The sequence below is a fragment of the Egretta garzetta genome, unplaced genomic scaffold (assembly GCF_000687185.1).
Source record: "Egretta garzetta isolate BGI_Z169 unplaced genomic scaffold, ASM68718v1 scaffold97, whole genome shotgun sequence".
Taxonomy (NCBI): Eukaryota; Metazoa; Chordata; class Aves; order Pelecaniformes; family Ardeidae; genus Egretta; species Egretta garzetta.
In genome coordinates this window covers 31,182-51,857 of record NW_009260135.1, presented here as the reverse complement: position 1 = coordinate 51,857, position 20,676 = coordinate 31,182, and the positions used below count along the sequence as shown (strand labels likewise).

Genomic DNA, 20,676 nt, shown 5'->3' with positions numbered 1-20,676 from the left:
AAGTGATATGTTTCCCTTTCCAACTTGTTTCAGTGAAATACCACCTAATTAATGTTTGAGTAGCACTTTAAAAAGCAAAACATAATTACTGATAGTCACCAACATCCCTCTGGAAAACATTAATTTACAATTAAGAAATATATACATCAATAGGAAACATTCTGCCTGAACATAGAGAAACACTTGCCTACTGTGAGGGTGACTGAGCACTGGTACACAGATTGGCCAGGGAGGTTGTGGAACCACTACTCCTGGGGATACTCAAATGCCATCAGGACACCAGCACCAGCCTGCTCTAGGCGACTGTGATGGGTGCACTCCTCCTGTGTGAACTGACTGAACTTTGGTCCAGGCAGATGCTCAGGAAGCTGGCCTAAGAGGAGTTAATCTTAATGTGAGGCCATCAGCAAAGACTCAGTACCAGCCCCTCAGAAAAGTTTGGCTGGAGACTGGGATAAGCAGCTGAACCTGCATTAACACAGCAGAAAACCTGACTACACATTAACCGCTTCACACTATTTCATTAAAACAAATAATTTGTCTAAAGTATCTCCATTCTGTTGATCTTGCTGCTTTAGTCTTCTTTGGAAATAATTATAGATGAATTTGAGAAAACATCGGGACACCTGTAACTACAAAGCTTAAAAACCTTGAGATTTAAAAGGTATTACACATGCACAGCCATGAACTGGTTTTGTCTCAGAGTTCAGGATCCCAGGGCTCTGCTCTTACACCACAGTGTTCAGCTTTAGTCTGAATTCTAGATTCTGGTACTACCCTAAAAAGTAAACTTCATTTCGGAGTCTAGTGGATACTACCACTAATCTGATACTTTTGGTATCAGGTTTCAGTATCTAAGTTTCCAGAGCCTGGTTTGTTTTGTCAAGTGACAACTAAGACAGTCCACTAAAAGTGAATCATAGAATTGGTTAGGTTGGAAAAGACCTTTAAGATCATCAAGTCCAACCGCTAACCTAGCACTGCCAAGTCCACCACCAAACCACATCCCTAAGCACCACACCAACCCATCTTCTAAGTACCTCCAGGGATGGGGACTCAACCACTTCCCCGGGCAGCCTGTTCCAGCGCCTGATAACCCTTTCAATGAAGAAAAGTATCTCCTGGTATCCAGTCCAAATCCCTGGTGCAACTTGAGGCCATTTCCTCTCATCCTATTGCTTGTTACTTCAGAGAAGAGACCAACACCTCCCCACTCCTGTCAGGCAGTTGTAGATAGTGATAAGGTCTCCCCTCAGCCTCCTCTTCTCCAGGCTGAACACCCCCACGTCCCCCAGCCACTCCCCATCAGCCTTATGCTCCAGACCCAACAGATGTTCCACGGCTATAAATTTGGTGGAGGTATTAATTCTCACAGCAAGTCTCACTGAGTTTTGAGCACTTAAAGACTTTATTTCACCTATGCAAAGGAACTTTACATTGACTACTTAGGGGCTGGCTTTGGGTATGGAAGGTACAATGAAACCAATGTATCCTTACAGGTTGGAGTGTTGGGGGCTGGAGGGGTTGTCCCCATTTATTTGGTTTTTAAAGATATTTAAGTATCTCATAGACCACTAGCATACTTGGCCTTTAGCGAAAAGCAGATACACTATGATGATTTTCTATACCATCTGTGCACACGAAGGAAGCTCATGGTTCCAACATGCACAAAGCAATGTTTACAAACTTGGCCGATAAATTTCACAAGTTGTTTTGGCTATTAGAAAATAATTATCTTGGGATCAAAACCTGGTTTTATCACTATTAAATTACATGTTTTAGTTTTTTTATACTTTTTCTGTGTATTTAATCACTTGTACTAAGATGAATACTAACTTTTTTCTTTATGACTAGAAAATAATATCGGAAACTATAAAAAAATCTTGTTTCCATTTCTCACTTTATTAAAAGTGCCTTTTCCTTGATTAAGTTCTCTCATTAAAAGTGCCTGCAGTTTGAATTATTAGATACTTAATTATTTATCCCAGATAAAACATTTAAGAAGCTTTAAAACCTAGGAAATCAAGGTAACAGAGCAGTGGCAAATATTTCCACTAGAGAATCCAATCAAGAATTTGTTCACCATCCAAGTTAAACTTCAAGCTCCTATCTAAAGCAAACAAAATCCACGTGTCTCAAAGCGACTCTTTCTAGAGGAAAAGGCTCAAAACCTTATGAGAAACTCGTTTCGTGGGACGTTTCAAATTCCATCCAAGATTAATTCCCTTATATATATATTCCTGCTTCTAATACCAAACAGATGTGACAACGAAGTCTAAGCAGCACTAGGATAGTGCTAGGATATCCTGTAGCTCAGCATTTCAGGAGAGAGTTGGAGAAAAATGGGAAAGGTACCTGGAGCTAAGGGATTGACTGAGGAAGTAGTTATAATCTGAAAAACCTTCTACATTACATTTTATTAGTGAGACTGCATGTCAGTGAAAATGCACAGTGCCCTGACATAAACACACTACGGTGACAAGCAGGGACACCATCGGGGACAACAGCCCAGCTGTCCCAAACGATGCAAACAGCACACATATGAAACTAGAGAAGAACCTGACATGGCCAAACAGGTTGGGTCTCTAACTTTTCAAGCACATTACTGACAGGAAAACCTAATGTTCTACATGTCAATTCCCAGCAGCAACAGGACTGAAGGGACTCTGCTGATACTTATGTATATTAAAAAATTGTGTCTTTAGTAAACTCACAGGCAGATTTCAGCCCAGCTGACAGAACACTCAGAAAAGTCTTCACATATGTTCTGCAACCTTTAATTATTCCCGAAACATTAACAGGTCTTCCCTGAAACCCTCCAGTGCACAGAATTCCTGCACATTTAAGCAAGTCACTCCATCACCACCGGATTCTATTAATGCTAATAAATATGCCCAACTTTCACACTATTGTAAACTTATCAAACTTAAAATGTCACCTTTGTGTTTAGTTCTACACTTAAAAAAATTTAGTCTGGATCTTCATTAACAAAGTTGTAGACTGTTATGGCTCACTGCATGCCTGCTGAAGAAAGCAGCTGTAACAGTCACTGCTGATTTCATTTGCATTTGCTATGTGGACAAGACTGACCTCCTCATTTTCAATGAATAAAATCAGATTTTCCATTTTGAGTACACTACATGGCAATATTTAGCTCTCAAAATTTTGCATCATTTGAGCTGTAGCAAGCTTAACTACAATACTCAGTTTTGGACTTTCTAGTCTGTCAGTATTATAACTATTAAAGAAAAAGAAAAATAACTGACTCTTAGCTTAATAGCCCAGAATCAACGGATGGAAGAGATGGCAGAAGAAATAATATACCTAAATTATGGAAAATAAAAATTAAGGTCAGTATTATCTACACTTTTTAGCTTTCATTTTAATTCACTCATCATAAATTCCACAGAATTTACAATACCCATGTATCAGTCCCTCTTAAAAATTTTTAGTTCATTTCTTTAATTCCCTTTCATCACGTTCTAAGCTATGCTTTCTTCTTGAAAGGCCAGGTCAGGGCAGGCACAGGGGCAAAATACAGGAATCATGCCGCTCCAAAGCCCTTCACCCAGAATGCCAGGTGCGAACAACATAGACTGGCACTGCTGGATTTAAGACAAGTCAAAACAGAAGTGAGGAAGAACAACTCCAAAATCTACTAGCAGCAGGACCAAGACAGTAACAAAAAAAACTAGAAAGTAACCTCCTTAGACATGTATTTTTATTTTTTCTGCAAAGTATAAATATTTTTACAAATTCTACTAGGTAGCAAATTTCTTGTTCTTATCCCATCACTGAAAAACATAAAACTAAACTGCATCTGGAACCATAACACTTCACTTAGCTAAGATTTATTTACTTAAAATATCCACTATATTTATATAACACTTAGATCTTCAAAAGAAAAAGCAAGTTTCTACTGACAAACAGTGCTAAAGTGATCTATCTAAAGCACTATTAAACAGTACGCAAGACTTTGAATGCATGTCAGCGAATAAAGACAAATATTTCGACAGCATCCGTTGGGAGGCATTACAGAATACAGCATTCACATTAATCATTCTATTTTATGTGATTTTATTACAATCTTTATATTCTAAAACCAAAATTATTACTCTGGCTGTTAAGGACTATAATGTATCATGATTACATGATCTACTAAGAAACACACACTCTGGTACTGAAAAGCCTCAATTACTTTCACTCAGTTTCTTTGAGCAAGGCTGCTTAAGCCAGATGGGCACAAGTCATCCGCATACACAACCTTCCCTTGAAACCGCAAATTAGCAGAAAGTTCCTTTCAGCCTAATGAAGCTCACATAGGAAGCTTCAACATGTTAAGCTAGAATTTGTATTGGTGGATACATGTAAACTCTATTTTTTTATTTTTTTTTTTAATCTTGAAAGCATCACCATTTCCTTAGACAACCAACCTACATGAAGCAACTCTTCTAAGAAATAAATACCACCAGCATCTTCTGGAGACCAGACAGTGGTATCTGCAAGTAAGTACCAGCTCAAGCTTTATACTCAATAGGAGCTTCAAGATACAGAATTTCAAAAACACACAAGGAACACTAGGAAATACAACCAAATCACTCAGCCCTAGCAAATCCACTGAGCAAACATTTTCTAGTGCATTCAAAAAGCTGCGATAAAGCTTGCAAAAACAAATCCAACGACAATTTATTAAGCAGATTTTGAGATTAAGAGAGCAATAGTTAGTAATTATTTACATTTAAATATATTTTTTTTAATCTCCAGAACAATGTCATTCACTTGTACAGTTTTTCATGAGCAAGTTCAGGCAAAGTTCATTACAGAAATTCTCCAAAACTGTATCAGTATCACTTGCTGCACAAGACTGATCAATTTGTCTGCTTTTAAAACACCAAAAAGAGCCTACTTTTTTAAATAGTCAGCTGACTGCAAAATTAATCTTTACCATCATCACGTGTTTCATATTTCCACAGGAAGAAAAGATTTACTGCACTGCCTAAATGCTTTGTTTGGATGCATATAGTTATTGAGACAGTTATGAAAACCCCACATGGATGTAGCAACTCTTCAGCAATCCTGTAGAAACTTTACAATTTCACAAGCCAAATCATAAATCTTACTAACTCATCTTCTAGACGTAAACTCAAGCATAAAAAAACAGTTTACCATATAGCACATCTTACAAAAAGACAGACTGGATCACGAGTTTAACTTTGGCAGGATCTAGAAAGCGATTTCAAACAGCTTTTGACTACTCCTTTAAAAAGGCAGATGACTTTTCTTGATAGTAACTGTGCAGGCACCTGCTCACCCACTTTATTTCTAGTCCCTTTTTTTTTTTTTAAATATACTTTAAAAATCACCCAGTCACTGTGCTAACACCACTCTCTCCCTTCCCCCACCAAAAAAAAAAAAAAAAAAAGATGCCAAGCTCATATTAGTCTTCTCTTGCTGTTCAAACTGGTCTTAATGCCATCTAAACATCTTACAACACAGTTTTTGTATTTCAAGGAAATCAAAAATTCTTCACCTCTCCATACTTCCTCATCTTCCTGACTGACAAGGCAGCAGCCATAACTGCTGGTCTGCCTGGCAATGCCTTGACTAAATTGAAAAGATAATTTTTAAAACTATAAAGGTTACAGCAATCTGTACTATGTCAACATGCTAATTTTTAAATAAGAGTATGCAATCTCTCTTTGTAGACATCTAGACTATACCAGATATGAGAAGCTGGCACTTCGCATGGCTTCCACAACTCTATACAGAGGGTTGAAAATAATTGACCTTGAAAAGTCATCATGGGAAACATATGAGGAACAGGAAAGTTTTGTGGTTACTCTTCCGTCTGATATTTATGCCCTACTGAACTACAACTACACACATGCCAACATAACCCATCATCTTAAGAGCCCTTACTACCTAGCAGTTCTAATATCCCAAAAATTAAACCTCTTGCCACAGTCAAAACACAAGCATTAAAATCTGTATAATAAGGAACATACAACAGAAACATAAATCAGATTATACTTACAATCTAGTTAACTTCTGTGTGTTCTGAAAAAGCAGCTCTGGAAGAACTTGCAATTTATTCTTGTTCAGACGCCTAAACAGTTACAATTAGAATAAAAAAGAAATTAGATTATCTTCCAATTTAAGCAGCTCATTGTATTATACATAAACACATGAAGCTCCCATTGTATTAAACCTCATTCTATGAACTCAGCATAGAATGCATTATGTACATTATTCATACACAAGCTAAACAGATCATGCCATCTGTAGACCACCTGCCTAGATACTTCACTTAGGGAGTCAAGTGACAGTCACCAGAAAGTCTGAATGTTTTAATACGGATGAGTACAGAAATCTATCTTCTTTTCCTCTGGATGCCTACTAACAGCAGATCATATGGCCCCCATGGACAGCTTTCACTGCTCTGAGAATAGTTACCAGGAGGTATCTGGATTCTCTCTCTCCTCCTAAAAACATAGGTACAGTAAACGAAGTAACTTGTCCAACCAAGATTATTCCCCGATTAGCTATTGTTTCTGCAATATAAAAGATTTTTTTTAAGAATTTTCTTAAAACTTTACTTTGAAAGTTTGAGCACTGTTGTAGAACATACGAACATTAAAGTAACCAGACAAATACATGGTGATTTTGAACAGAATCTTAAAGATTCTTTCAGAAACATTTCAGAGAACTTCTTTATGTTCTTATATTAGTCCATTTAACTCACTGTCAAAAGTTTTACAATTGACAACTTGTGGTCATCAGTGTAAGAAATCAACTGTTACAAGTTACTCCAGCCTAGTAGCTATGAAAAGCATAAGCTTCCTCCCCTTCGTAAAATGCATGACAGCCCTGCAAAATCTAAAAGCAGTTTACTTATAAGAAACAAACTTTTTCTACAATCCTTTTTTTGTTGCCTGGCAATAAAAACTGTCTCTTGCTTTCACAGTCCTAATGAATGTTATCTGCATAGCAAAGTTGACCTAAATCATTACATACAACTCCACTGTTCTAAATAGGACACTGACCTTTCATACATGTTCATATATAAGCCTGTATTTATGCCTCCTTTGTTCCCAATCTACCTTAAAAGTTAATTTTGGTAATAGATTCATTTTTGCTGGAATTTTGATCTCAGAAGACACCGGAACTTTTAGAAACCTACTGGTACTTAGCACCCAGTATCTCGTCTCCAGTTTTCTTGCACAATGAGTAATTTCACTATCAGGATTCAAGATTTTTTTTTTTTTTTTTTTAATTGAAAGGCCTTCCTCAGAGATCAAACTAATGTTGTGGGGTTTTCATGTGGCGACCATATGAACATGCCTTGCAAGATTAAGGGGTGATGGGGGAGAGGGGAATATTTACTTCTTTCTTCCTGACACCTAGAACAGATGAAAGGCTGCATTTGCAAGCTTGCTTACAGAGCCTAAATATTATGCATTACGCATGCCACATGCTAACTTAAGCAAATACAAAAATTGGTTATTTCACAGTGCTTCTACTGACTACCCAATTACATTTCTGAGATAAATGAGTAAACCAGTAAACGAAACACCAAACAACATGAGAGATACTAAGCACTGGTTAGCATTTGAGAAAGTACGTGGGAAGATTTTAAACTGGATTCCTTTACTCATGTGAAATTTCACACTTCTATAGCAAATTAAACTTCATCTTAATCTCGTTTAATTTAACGTCAATACTCATGTGCTACTTAATACTCAAATTCACATTTTCAGTTAAGCATATTTACATTCTAAAATAGTTGATCTACTTAGCAGGCTGAAATACAACAAAAAAAATTACTTACAATAATACAGGTGTTAGCACTCCTCAGTTCTATCCCCATTAAGACTACCACTAGCTCCTGAGAGACACCAAATATGTTGAACTGATTTATCGATCAGAATGAAAAAGACTGCCAGTGAAATGCATCAATCCCTCGTAGCTGTCTAATGTTTATTACTGTGTCTGATCATCATTTCAGCTCTCACAATGTACATGCAATTATCCACTGTCAATCCAAAATCATCTGACTTGTCTCAAAGCAATGCCCAAGGAATACATTTTAACGATATTCTTACCTCTACTTGCAAGGATTTCACAAACGCTGAGTTTATGCCATTTTTTTTAAGCCAGAGAAACAAAGCAAAATCAGATTAAGTTTCTAGAACAGGTATAAAGTTTGCAACTTGAGAAGTCAAACACCTAGAATTTGCAATGACACAAAAAACTTCTTAGAGAAAAAAAGCTAACATCAAAATTTTTTCCCTAATTTATTCTCAAATTAATCCAGGACATCAAATATGTTAAGTGATTTCCTACTATCTGTATGGACCAACACTGCCCTACCTGTGACAGATAAAGACCAAGTTCTCAGTTGCCCTTTTAAATTATTCCAAGCATTTTAAGATTTCATCCTGACATTACCTTAGTATTGATTTTCTTTCAAACATCACATGAAGTAAAGTCCACACAAGGACACGTTTGAAAAACACACATTGTGACCTACTGTTCACTAGCAGTAAACATTTCATATTAGTCTAAATTTAGTATTTTTAACATTATACTGTTAAAAATGAAGTGTTGGTCTTTTTATACTGCAGCAGTAAGCAAGGCGAATCCATTGATCAAGACCGGTAACTTAATGACATTCTTCCTTTGCCTTAAATCTTGTAAGCTTGATTTTCAAAATAACCCATCATCCCAGGTCAGTGCTCCCGCACACAATACTGTCCTCAAAACACAGTAAGTGCACAGCACTTCCATCACAACCAGAGCATGCAGCTAGTAAAGCCAAGGCTACACCTCTAATTGATAACTAAGTGATCTGAGGTAACAGCAAACATTAGAAGAGTCCACGGCTACTGATGTCTTGGTTCAAGCTACTGAGGTCTCCAAACATCACTTCCTGAGATTTACTGCAACTTGGAATTTCTGCCAAAAGTCAGTTGATTCATCATTTGATTTGGAAAATGAATGAGGTTTTGTTTCTCTTGAACATCACCTACTGTACTTAAATAACTCATACTTAGGTGAGTATTGCAGTAGAAGAGTAGATCACCTCATATGAAGTTAGACGTACTTGATGTGGGACACATTTACCATGCTTACATTAATTATGTGCCAGAAAGCCACAAATAGCCTAGGAAAAATCCCAATTATACTTCTTATTTCTCTTCCTGGGCTTGAGAGAAAGGCCATAAAGAAAGTTTGCAAATACAACAGTATCAAAGTACCAGACAGGATGTTTTTAAATCCTGTAAGAGAGACATGGAAGTGTTTGAAAATTATTTAATGAAAAGAGCAAAAGTTCTGAATGGTTATTTATATAAGCACTGTTTCCTCCAGTTTGACAGAGAAGTAACAAACACAAATGAAACGTAGTGGAATAGTTCTAACACACCATTTGACAAGAACGTCACTTCATCCTCATCTATCAGTAAGCTCTAGGACAACTAAGGAAACTTCAACTGCAAGGTGAAGTAAATGTTTGGAACGCCAGCACGGGGCAGGGCACGCTTTAATGTAGCCATTCCTAAGGGGAACTTCAAAGCACAGGCTGAGCACACTTTAAGGAACCCACTGTGCAGCAGCCCCTACACGCACAAACCAACTCAGCGAGCGGTGTAGAAATTCTCCGTGCTTCCCTAAGCCTGTTACCTATGAGAGCCTTTCGCCATCAGTGTTACTGCCTAAATCTGGTCCTGTCAGGTCTTTAATTCTAACTACAACAGTATTTCTGATTTTATAACAAGTATCTAGGAAAAGGTGAAGCCATATATTATTACAATAAAATAAAAATGGTCTGCAAACAGATAATAAACAAAACAAGCCAAAGTCTTGTAAAATGATTTTGTGGACACTGTTCTTGTGACTACACTGAATTAACAAATATAGATACTCCTTATTTTAAGTTAGTGAGTTATTTAAAATAGAAATAACATCAAGATATGATATCTGGAAATTGGATTTAAAAACTAAGCCATTTTTGCAACTGCAACTAACTACACCATGAAGGAATGACACGTCAGTTATGTGAACCTGAAGAGTAGACCAGAATTAAAGAAAAGACCATTTACATTTTCTCATGAACAAAATTAATTAAATCTTGACCATCACCCTAAATCCTTCGCATTGTTCAAACTGGTAACTCCACCAGGGACTGACAGCACACCAGCCAAAATCTTTGATCTGTCCTCTTCTCTCCTGTTAGAAACACATCCACCGTGCAACCAGCACTGTGCACACACATAGCACCAACCACCACCATCCCAGCACTGAGGTACGCCCAGAGGAAGGAAGGAATCTGGGGCGCAGAGCCAGGCAAGATCTGGTCCACGTTATTCGACCTGGGCCTGCTGGATGAGAATGCAGCTGTTCAGTCTCTGAAGTATTTTGAGCTGGATGTTTTACAGCTAGTAAGACCTGCAAAGTATTCCGGGAATTCAGAGCACTGGGCAGAATGATGCATAATCATCTAATGCCACAGAACAGATTAGCTCCAGTGCTGGATCAGAAGCAACTCTGGATGTGCACAGCATGGAGTCCAGACTAATAAAACCTCCTGGAAGCTGAAGAACTGTGCAGAGAGGCTCTCCAGGAGTCATATCAGCTCTGGCAATACCTGCATCAAGTCAAACTTATTAAGTCTGATTAGACACACGCTGACTGTTCAGTCAACAATCTCCATACACTGCAACTCCCTCCATCTTCCAGATTACTTTAACCACTACTATGCATGGAAAATATAACTTTGCACATTCTTTTTTGTGAGTCTGCTCCTCAAGTCCCCATAAGTCACCCATAAAAGCTGACCAACCACCAGCTGTGCACAATAGCTCTCAAAGTGTAAGCAATGGGCCTGCAGGAGTCCATATGTCACTGAGGCATCCATGTAAGACCACTACACTAGCACAATGTTCTCTTGCTAGGCACAAACATATATTCACCTATGCTTCCATTGAAGATGCTTAGGAAGGTGTAAATGGTAAAGGCTAACACCCTGTATTTCTGTATGCAGGAATTCACTATAGAAGCAGACAGGGGGGAAAAAAAAAAAGGACACAAGTAGCTTGGAGAGAAAAGCTGCAAAAGAAACCAAGAAATCAGAAAACAAATAAAAATAATTTTTAAAAAATTAAAACCCAAGAGACTTGCCCATTCTTCCCCAAAGTCAGCCAGAGTCTTCCACAGCATTATCAGGAAGTGCAAGTTGCAGCTAAAATCACTCAAGATTTTTACAGGTGCTGCATTGCAAGTTGGACTCAGGCACATGAACCCAACTATTTTTAACCCTTCATCCACTTACTAAGCTCTTAACTCTACTTCACAGGAGCAATCTAAATTTGTTACTCAGGTAACATTTAGATCTGCCAAAGACTATATCACAAGTATCAACTGCAGTGGGAACTGGAAAAAGTAAGGTGGTCACCACTGGAGGGAAGAAGGACTTCTATGAGGGCCCAAATAGTTCAACATACTCACAGGTGATGTGAAAATTTGTAGGTGTAGGGGTTGACAAAATTTGTTGGTGAAATGAAGTGACGGCTGATTACAAATTTCAGAAAGAACTAATGTTATTTAGTGCTCGAATGGCAAAATGACATATATAATTTATTGCAGGTAAAATTTACTAGATATTCAAGGAAATAGATTTTTCAGTTCATGCATACAACAGCAGTCTCCAACCTGAAAATCACTTATCAGGAAGCAGACCAATGAAAAAAACTCACTGCTGTCTCGCAATGCAAGGATGTTCAGAGTTACAGAGAAGCTTCTATAGTACAACAACTCAGTAGACAGAGACTCCCCACAGGGAAAACAGCTGAAGGAGAATATGCTAAAGGTCTGTACAATTATGAAGCAAGGGAAGGTGATAAGAAACAGTTGTTCTCATCTTTTGTAATACAGGAAAAAACTTGGAACTATCGCATGTTGTTGATGGTAGCTTCAAAAAACAAATGGAGTTAATTTTCCCACATAACAGGCAGTTAAATTGTGTAACAACTGATTGTACATCATTCGTTGCTAGTTTATGTGGGTATAGAAGACAAACAATTACAAAAAAACATTAAGTAAAATTCATTACAAAGACCCAACTGATGATTCAAGTGATCCCTGTCACAATATAATTTATATATCTGCTGTGTTTTCATTTGCTCTTCCTTAGAGAATTTCAACTGGAGACATGATACTGGCTTACTCATACCTTGGGTCTGAGCTAGCATGGCCATTATCTTCTGGCTTTTGTAAATTGTTTTTCTGTTCAGTTTCATCAGGAAAGAATTTAAACTCAATAGTAGAAATTTTTATTTCTACTAAACAATACAAATGTAGATTTTAAGCCTGTACTCAAAGCACTTCTGCAAAGTCTCTTTAGACTATGAAGCTTGCCTGCTGCAACAAATTCAGTGTTCCCAAGGTAAGGCTTAAAAAGACTATTTGAACATCAGGGAGAAAAGCAAAATATTCATAATTACAGCTATGATCAAGAGATAGGTAAATGTGTACATAGGTAAATGTATGCATATAGCTATGCATATATCTCTATGAACATTATTTCCTTCTCATTTTATTTCAGCCAAAGCCCTTGAATCCCAACTCTGCCACACACACGCCTTCAAGTAAGCTCTTTTGCTCCTCCTAGTTATATTGCATGCTGACTTCTATTCTCATATAAATACATAAATATCTATACTTCATAGCTCTATCGTGTTACAAACGGCATTTTCTTGCTTTGTGATTCAGATAGCCTAAAATAAAGATTTATAGAATTTGTGACCTTTAAAAGTCACAAGAAGCATGCACGAAACTGTCCACTATATTATTGTTGTCTTTAGAGCAGCCATACAGCATCAAACACACTGTTTCAAGAAAGGACAAACACCCCCTCTCACACACACACCCCCAAACACTTTGCTCATATACATAACAAGTGCCAGTTTCTCCCCTTCCTCCCTCAGCCTACCACCCATTGGGGGACTCCTATGTCCTGAAGGCAAAGGGATAGAGGGAAACAACTTAAACGTCAATCACAGGCTATCAAGGGCCCTTAAAAAAACAATGGAGAAGTTATTAACTGTGAAATTCCTACCTTCCTGGCTCCAACCAGGCTAATAATATTTCTTCCTCTGTCTGAAGCTGGGAGAGGAGAGAAACTTAGCTATTAAGATTCCCCTGACTATTAAAAAACAGAGTAAAAAACAACTATTGGAGCTTGGAAAGAAACCATGCTACCAGACTAGAGGTAGATTGAAGACATTTATCAGGACCATTCTATGAAATAAATGGATGAAAAGACCTACATTTTACAAGGGTTATTTTTACCTTTATGATATTTTTGGTTCAGTCCTTTTTTTTTTTTTTTTTGCTTCCGGATAACTTCTGGATGAGGAAAGAATCTCAATTTTGACAGGAAAATTTTCAAGTTGTTTTCAAGCCAGAGGTCATGTTTTACTGGAGAGAAAACTTCCTTTGAGGTACTGATTTCAGCTGCACCCCTCATGTTTACACATTGGAAGGGTCACATCCAGTTCGGGTACTGCTGTCTTATGGAGCTCCGCTCACAAGAAAAGCAAATGGGAGCAAAATTTCATCTATATCAAAGGCATGATCAGTATAGATAGAAAAGAACAAGAAGCATATGGAAGCACAATGATAACATAGCAAGAAGTCAGCCAGCAACTTCCCAGCTCTTTACCCTTCCCACCATGGGAGACAGTTTGCATTATGGTAGAATGACTATCTTTTATCTGTCACTTCAGCCACATGTACTAAAGCCTGTAATTTTTTCAACTTGCAACCATTTCCGTCTTTTTTTCAAGAACACTCTAACCAGATTCTTTGCTACTGTAAACTATGAAGGAAAAAGCCATTTCAACAATCATGCATCGCAATGCTCCTTAGATGCAGAATATCCCTTCCTTCTCAAAGCTTGTATCACCTTCGGAAGACTTCAGAAAGTTCAGAAGAATTTCAGAGTTCAGGAGTCAAAGAAACAGGTAAAAGAACATTTTAAATCTTAAAGACCTATGCACTCCTTATGCAATTAATTTGGACATTTGGGAACTGTTTAACACAATCACATTCCTTCTTGATATTTTTCAGCTCATGCATCTCCATTTCTCTGTGAGTGAATATGTTTTTTCATAATCTGCAACATAGCACAGGTAGGTCTAAGCTATTATTTTTATAGTGGCTTCTCTCACTTATTTACACACAAAGTGTACAAATACATGCTTAGCATGGGTCTGACAGTAGCAACATTAAGAGATCATATCAAATGCAACTGTAACCTGTATTTCGAGAAGGAGCATTTTCAGCTTTATGCTTCGTTCTTGCAGCCGTGGAACAGTTTTACTCTGATTAAGAAGCAAACCAAGGAAAACTCCAAACCCCTTTTGTGCAAAGTTCAGTGAAGAGATGCCCACTCACTGCATGATAAATTTCCTCCGTGCTCACTTCAAAGCCCCCAAGAGGCATTCACCTACTTCCCATGGACTATGTAACCAATATAAAAACCAAGTGTAAAAGCAATGCGAGTGTTATTTATTCAAACCTGGGAAATTGTGCAGTTTTCCAAGGCAATTTCATTGCTCATTATGCTACTGACTTGGTCTGAAAATTTTGGATAGCATAACATCAGTAAAACATGCTTCATGCAACTGGCAAATATTCAAGGCATGAGCAGAAATCACTAAGTTTACATGGCTATGGAAGAAAAAGGAAAGAACCTGGCTTCTGCTAGATCTCACAACACAAAGCTCTTAGACGCCTCTTTACTTGCTATTTAAAATGTTTTGCAGTATTATATTTACTAATACTATTCTTATATATTAGTGAACACATTCAACCAAAAAATGTAAGTTGATATGCAGGCTATGATATAAACTGTCAGCTGTCTTTTTGAATATAGCAGTTATCTTGTTTGAACCCCATGCATGCATGTGATACCCACTGGCCTCCAAATTCTGTGTCTGTTTTTGTACTGAGCATCAACAGCTTTACTACCAAACCAAAGCACTGCATATTTGTCATGAAATAAGTAGTACTCCGTTCCTTTCCACACAAGTTCAACAACTTTCAAATTTGATTTAACACCTATATTCACATTTCTACCTATTAACTCATGCTCCAACAGAAAATCAAAATTACAGCGTTTTTAAATTTTTCAAACGGGTAGTTATCAAGGGAGCAGTCTTGGTACTCCAGCCTTTACTATCCAGAAATTATCCAAGTAAGTTTGGGTTCACTCCCCAATTTGGTCATTTATTTTATTCACACTCAAAACATCTGGGTCTCATTTTTGGCAATAAACAAGCTAGCTTTTTTTCCTCCTTTGTTATTAAGAGCTCTATGGCATTGTCCTTGGAGAACAGCCTTAGGGAACATGATGTAGTTGAAGTAGTTTCTGAGAGTTACTTAAAGAGCGAAGCGGTTACATCACAAGTTTGGGCGTAACCAAGAAGCAATAAAAATGAATTAATGCATAACAGGAGATTCAGACAGAAAGACAGGAGTTATTGAACTCTAAGGGATTACTAAGTTTTCTCTTTTTAACAGCACTGACTTGGAAAACAGTAAAGCAGGAGCACAGACAATTTTACTCAATGGTTTCATCAGAAAATCCTATTAGCACAAGAAATGTGCTGTGGTCGTTAACGTAACTTTTTTCCTCTGCTTTCTATCACTTCCTTTTTGTAAGGGAAGAGAGTCACGATACAGCATCCATTAAAAAAAGTCAACCTTGTCCACCACTTTCTGTCAGCACCTCTTTATATTACTATACTAGGAAATAAAGCCAGACAATATATAATGGAATTTCAGTAACATTGCTACAAGGAAGCACAGCACAACCATATTACCGGATTATGGTGTGGAAGAAGTGAACTTCTTGATTTACATGACATGTTAGTACAGAAGCTTTTCCAAAAACCGAGAGATACACCGCTGCATGTTGCTAAGGGACTGTTTTCTGAAGGAAAACAGTTTACAACAGTTACAACTTTGAGATCCCTTATTACAAACACAGCAGACTGGGTGGTCCTGGTTCACATTTTCAAAGCTGTCAGAAGTAATAACCTTTATTAGTAATTTTTCATTAGACTGAAAAAGATTATCTACCCTCTATCAGAAGCACACTACATTTCTTTGTACAAAGCAGCAACATACAAACTGGTAGCTCTATAATACTTCTTGGGTTTCATTATAAGAACTTGTATTTTTAGGATCTCTTCATATGAAAAAAAATCTGACATTAAGATGGAGAACAGACAGTATGTAAGCATTATACACAGATTTCCTCTGGCCAGGAATAAACTAGTAACACAGGCCAAAAAAAAATATAAGGAACAGGTTTAAATTTCAACATCTTCCCAAAGCCAACATGAAAAAAGGTCTAGTAACATTCATGTATGCATTAAAGACACGAGATCAATGCTCTGTATCATACAGAAACGGTCAGAAGTGTTAGTGCCAACCTAACTGAAGGGAATAGAGAATCTTAAGTATCAGAGAGCACTTATTAACGACAGTGTCAGCAGAAAGAATCCTGTAAATCCAGAAGTAGCAAGGAAGAGTCCAAGAAGAATCTCTTAACTTACTACCATATTTATAAAACCAATCAGCTACATTCATGCAGCATGGTAGTTTATATCTGCCTTTCCACCTTTAACACACAAGAATTGACAATTTCTGTTAACTGGCATTCAAATAAATCCAAAAAAGCTTGATCAATAAACCCTCAAACATAGAGACGCTCTATGTCTAGAGACAGCAGAAGCTGTCTGTTTCTGCAATGCTTTTAATAAGTTCTCTTATTTCAAATCTAAAAAAAGGTAGAGATTCACATAAAATCCTTCAATTTTTGTATCTTCAAAACCCTAATACAGAATGAAACAAAATGTAGTTACTTTCTTGTTATTCCTCCACAGGCTAAGTGAAAACAATAGGACTATCCAAGGAACATCGAGAATCTATTGCAGTATCCTTAAGTGTCCACCACTTTTAATACTTAATCAATTTTTGTAAAGGTAGTAAGAATAAAGTAGACATGGTTGAACCATTTTCTTATGCCAGAGAGTAATCTCTCCGAGTCAGGGCTGAAGCCCTAACGAAGAAAGCAAAAAGTAAATTTTCGCGTGCACATCTCCAAGACTATTGCCCCTGCTGACAAGTCTTAAAAGTTTATATTCATCAAACTAACCATTTCCAGAAGTCAGAAATAGCTGTGAATAATTAGCAAAAAAACCTTGCACATAGAATTATTATTGCCATTTTTCCAGAAGAAACAGAACACTGTTCTTATTTGATCTGTTTTAATAACTCGATACCAGCCCAGCTCACCACGCCTCTCCATATATAGTAAAGAATGCTTCTCCAGCAATGTGTTACTCCTTCCCCCTGGGGCTGTATGCCAAGCAGACCTATTAAAAAAGGAAGACTAGCAGAATCATCTCCTCCCTGAAATCAAACTGGATGCTTAACAAAGGATGCATCCTCCAAAGCCAACAGAATGAATATAAGGAAATAATTAAGTGGAACAAAGAGCAGACTGTACACTTGACTTAAATTTGAGAATGAAAAAGCAGCTCTTGTGACTGCCTTATCACAAGCCTGGGGGAATTACCTATCACAACTCATTCAAAGGACAGTTTCTCACTAGGAAGTCACAAGGGGTAGGTAAGCACCCACAAAAATCCATTGTCATAAAGAAGCTCTTATCTAAAAATGGAGCACACCCAATTTCTGTGATGATTACCTCCCATCCACTTCCCCTGCAAGTTTTCAAATGCAGGGGCTCAGTTTTTCTTAAGTGCTCATTACCTAGCAGTTCTCATCTCTCTCATATTCCTAATATACTGCGTCACACCTATCCCACTCAGAATTATCAAAGACAAAAATTAAAATGTGTACCTAATACCCTTAACATCTGCATGAATCCTAGAATCCTCTCTTCTCATACTATAACACCTTGAGACAAAGAAAGATCTGGAGAAGAGATCAGCTCCAGGCAACTGAGAACATAATACTAAAAAAAAGTTACCTATAAGCCAACATTAATTTGTTCTGTTCTGTGCGGAAGGCTGCAGCTTCAGGTGAGCTCCAGTTCAATGAACACAGAAGGGAGTTGTGCCAGAAGAAAAGCTAGATCAAGACTGTACTGGTCTGACCAACGATGGAAAAGCTTCAAGACCTACATGTTCATATATTCTCCAAGAAAGAACTAAAAGACGTTAAGTACTTTGAGTTCACCATCCACGTTTTGCTCAGGAACAGGATTATTTAAGGACTGCTGTGCTTGACAGCTGAAATCCAGCCAATAACATTTAAGTTATTTCTAAGATGGCAAGTGGCATAATCCTTTTAATATGAGGAAGCTCAAAGAAGCAAAACCCTTTTGATAAAATTATTTAAGCTAAACAAAGTTCATCCAGCTTATTCCAGACCAGTGATGCAGCAGTTCTTACCCAACAGTAACACAGAACTTGATTTCCTACAGATCCTGGAGAAATGACTGCTAAATCCTTAAGTGCTTTGCTTAAACAAATACTCCCATAAATCTTCATCAAGTATAAAAAAACCTGCGAAAAATCAAACAAACAAGCCACAGAAAAGCATACTGTTTAAAACCTCTGAAGTAATGTTCAATGCTGACCAGCTATTCCAACTGAATTATGGTTACATTGTAGTGGAAGTGTCATTATTCCATTTGCTTTGTAACCATCGCTTTCAGAAGCTTAAGAATCCTGTGGTTACAAAATCTCGTTTACATGAGACCCAAATTTGTTTTTCCATGAGTTCTTATGGGTCAGTGACCTACTATGAAAATGTTTTTGATGAAACCAGGCTCGTTTATTATCATATTGTTAAAATAAACCTCTTTGTTTTGTAGCCCTGGTCAGATGTACTAATGCAAACCAAACCCAATTCACTGAAGCATGCATCCTGCTTTCTTGCTAGCTGCCCTTTGCCTCTCTTGCACTTTTCCTGTGTTTGGATTCCTCCTGTGCAGACCTATTGACAGAGCTGCTAATGGCTTCCTTCAGAAGAGAGGTGCCAATTTTTTTTTTATTTTTTTTTTTTTTAATGTTTACAGAAGAAATAAAAGGTTCACTCTTGCATCAGCAATAACAAAAAAAAACCTTGGCTGTCCAGCAATGGCCGAGTAATATGTAACTATATAATTACGTGCCACAGACATAGTAAACTATGAAATTTGAGGATATCAGTGCCCTCTGAGTCCACTGTACATAAACACAGTTATCCAGAACTATCATTTTCCCAAATGCATATATCCAATTAGAAGAGATTACCACTATGCATCTACAAATCTACACGTCTTCAAAGAATCATTACAAGCAGTTTCTCATAACTACTTCATTCACTGAATAGTCCCTAAAGGGTAAGAAGGTGACAGCTACTGTACCATTTAAAAATTTATTCCAACAACAGTCCCAGAAAAACAAACTTATAAAGAAATATAGTTCTTGTTCATTTGACTTACGGACAAAAGAGGGGGGGGATTAATCTTTGAACTAGTTTATCACTATTACAGGCTTAAGAAATTTTTTGCTAAAGATGGTCCTGTATAAACACAAATTTTTCAGGAAAGGTACACACCTGTGTTAAGCAGCAGGTAGTGCAGAGGACTCACCAGCCACCAGCTGATCAAGGCATACACTTGTCTCTTATTACCCGTTCTTTCCATTTCATCTCCAGAACACGTGCACAAGATCTAGCTCATGCAAGGTATCATCAATAGCAGAAGGCAAAGGGTGACATTTCTACCATTTAAATACGCTTGTGCCATTCACATCAACTACAGTTCCAAAAAAATGGGGCTTTCTGATGTGCAAGGACACACACATTATCAAACCCACTGTTGACAGATATGGAGCAAGTTTTACCAAATTGACCATGGATTTCTTTCCCAAATTAACGGGCAACCACTTTTTCAGTCCTGCAACTTCAAGCATAGCAATCACAGAATTTTGTGGCAAACTGACAGTTTGCCATATTTTTAAGAGGGTAATAGAAAAGGACAAGGGAATTTTTACTTTTCTCTCAAATGATCATAAGAAATATAAACTATTTCCAAGCACATAACCTGTACTCACATCAAACAATGGCTCATCTGTGTGCACGGACAAGTACACATTTCAGTGCTTGAAATAATGCTTGACTAATTTCAGTAAATCTAAAGTTATATGCTTTAAAATGAGGAAAAAAACCAACATCCAAATCCAAATTGCAGATGCCTCTCATCCAAGGTAATACCAGGATCAGAGTACACTACATGGCTAAGCACTACATTTTTCAAGTATGCAATGCCCACAGAATGACAACGTATGCCTCCAAAAAAGCCCCAAACGCCTATTTTTTTTCTATGTTAAAGCTTTTTTTTACTCTTCTATAAGAGGTCTATAAGACCTTTTCACAATGTTGCTTCAATTACTTAAATTTTGAAACAGAAATGCAGCCAGCTTTGTGAAGACACTAAAGAGGAGACTGACCATGCAAAGGCAAAATGCAGACTGGGTACCTCACAGATTTATCAGGTTTGGCTTCTACAATTTGTTCCATGCTTACTATTTTTGCCACCACAGTTTTAATACTGTCTCCCCTCCCCACCCCCCCGCCCCCCCTACCACGCCA

The 20,676-nt window shown here is 37.5% G+C and overlaps 1 protein-coding gene across 1 annotated transcript in view; it reads right to left on the bottom strand.

Annotated features, from left to right (window-relative positions):
* Nucleotides 1–20,676, bottom strand: part of SLIT3 (slit guidance ligand 3) — a gene marked incomplete at its 5' end in the record, with an annotated part of 500,013 nt that overhangs the window by 464,312 nt on the left and 15,025 nt on the right. Inside the window, one exon of the mRNA XM_009641607.2 lies at nt 6,035–6,106. Coding sequence (XP_009639902.1) covers nt 6,035–6,106 — 72 coding nt within the window. The remainder of the gene's footprint in view (nt 1–6,034; nt 6,107–20,676) is intronic.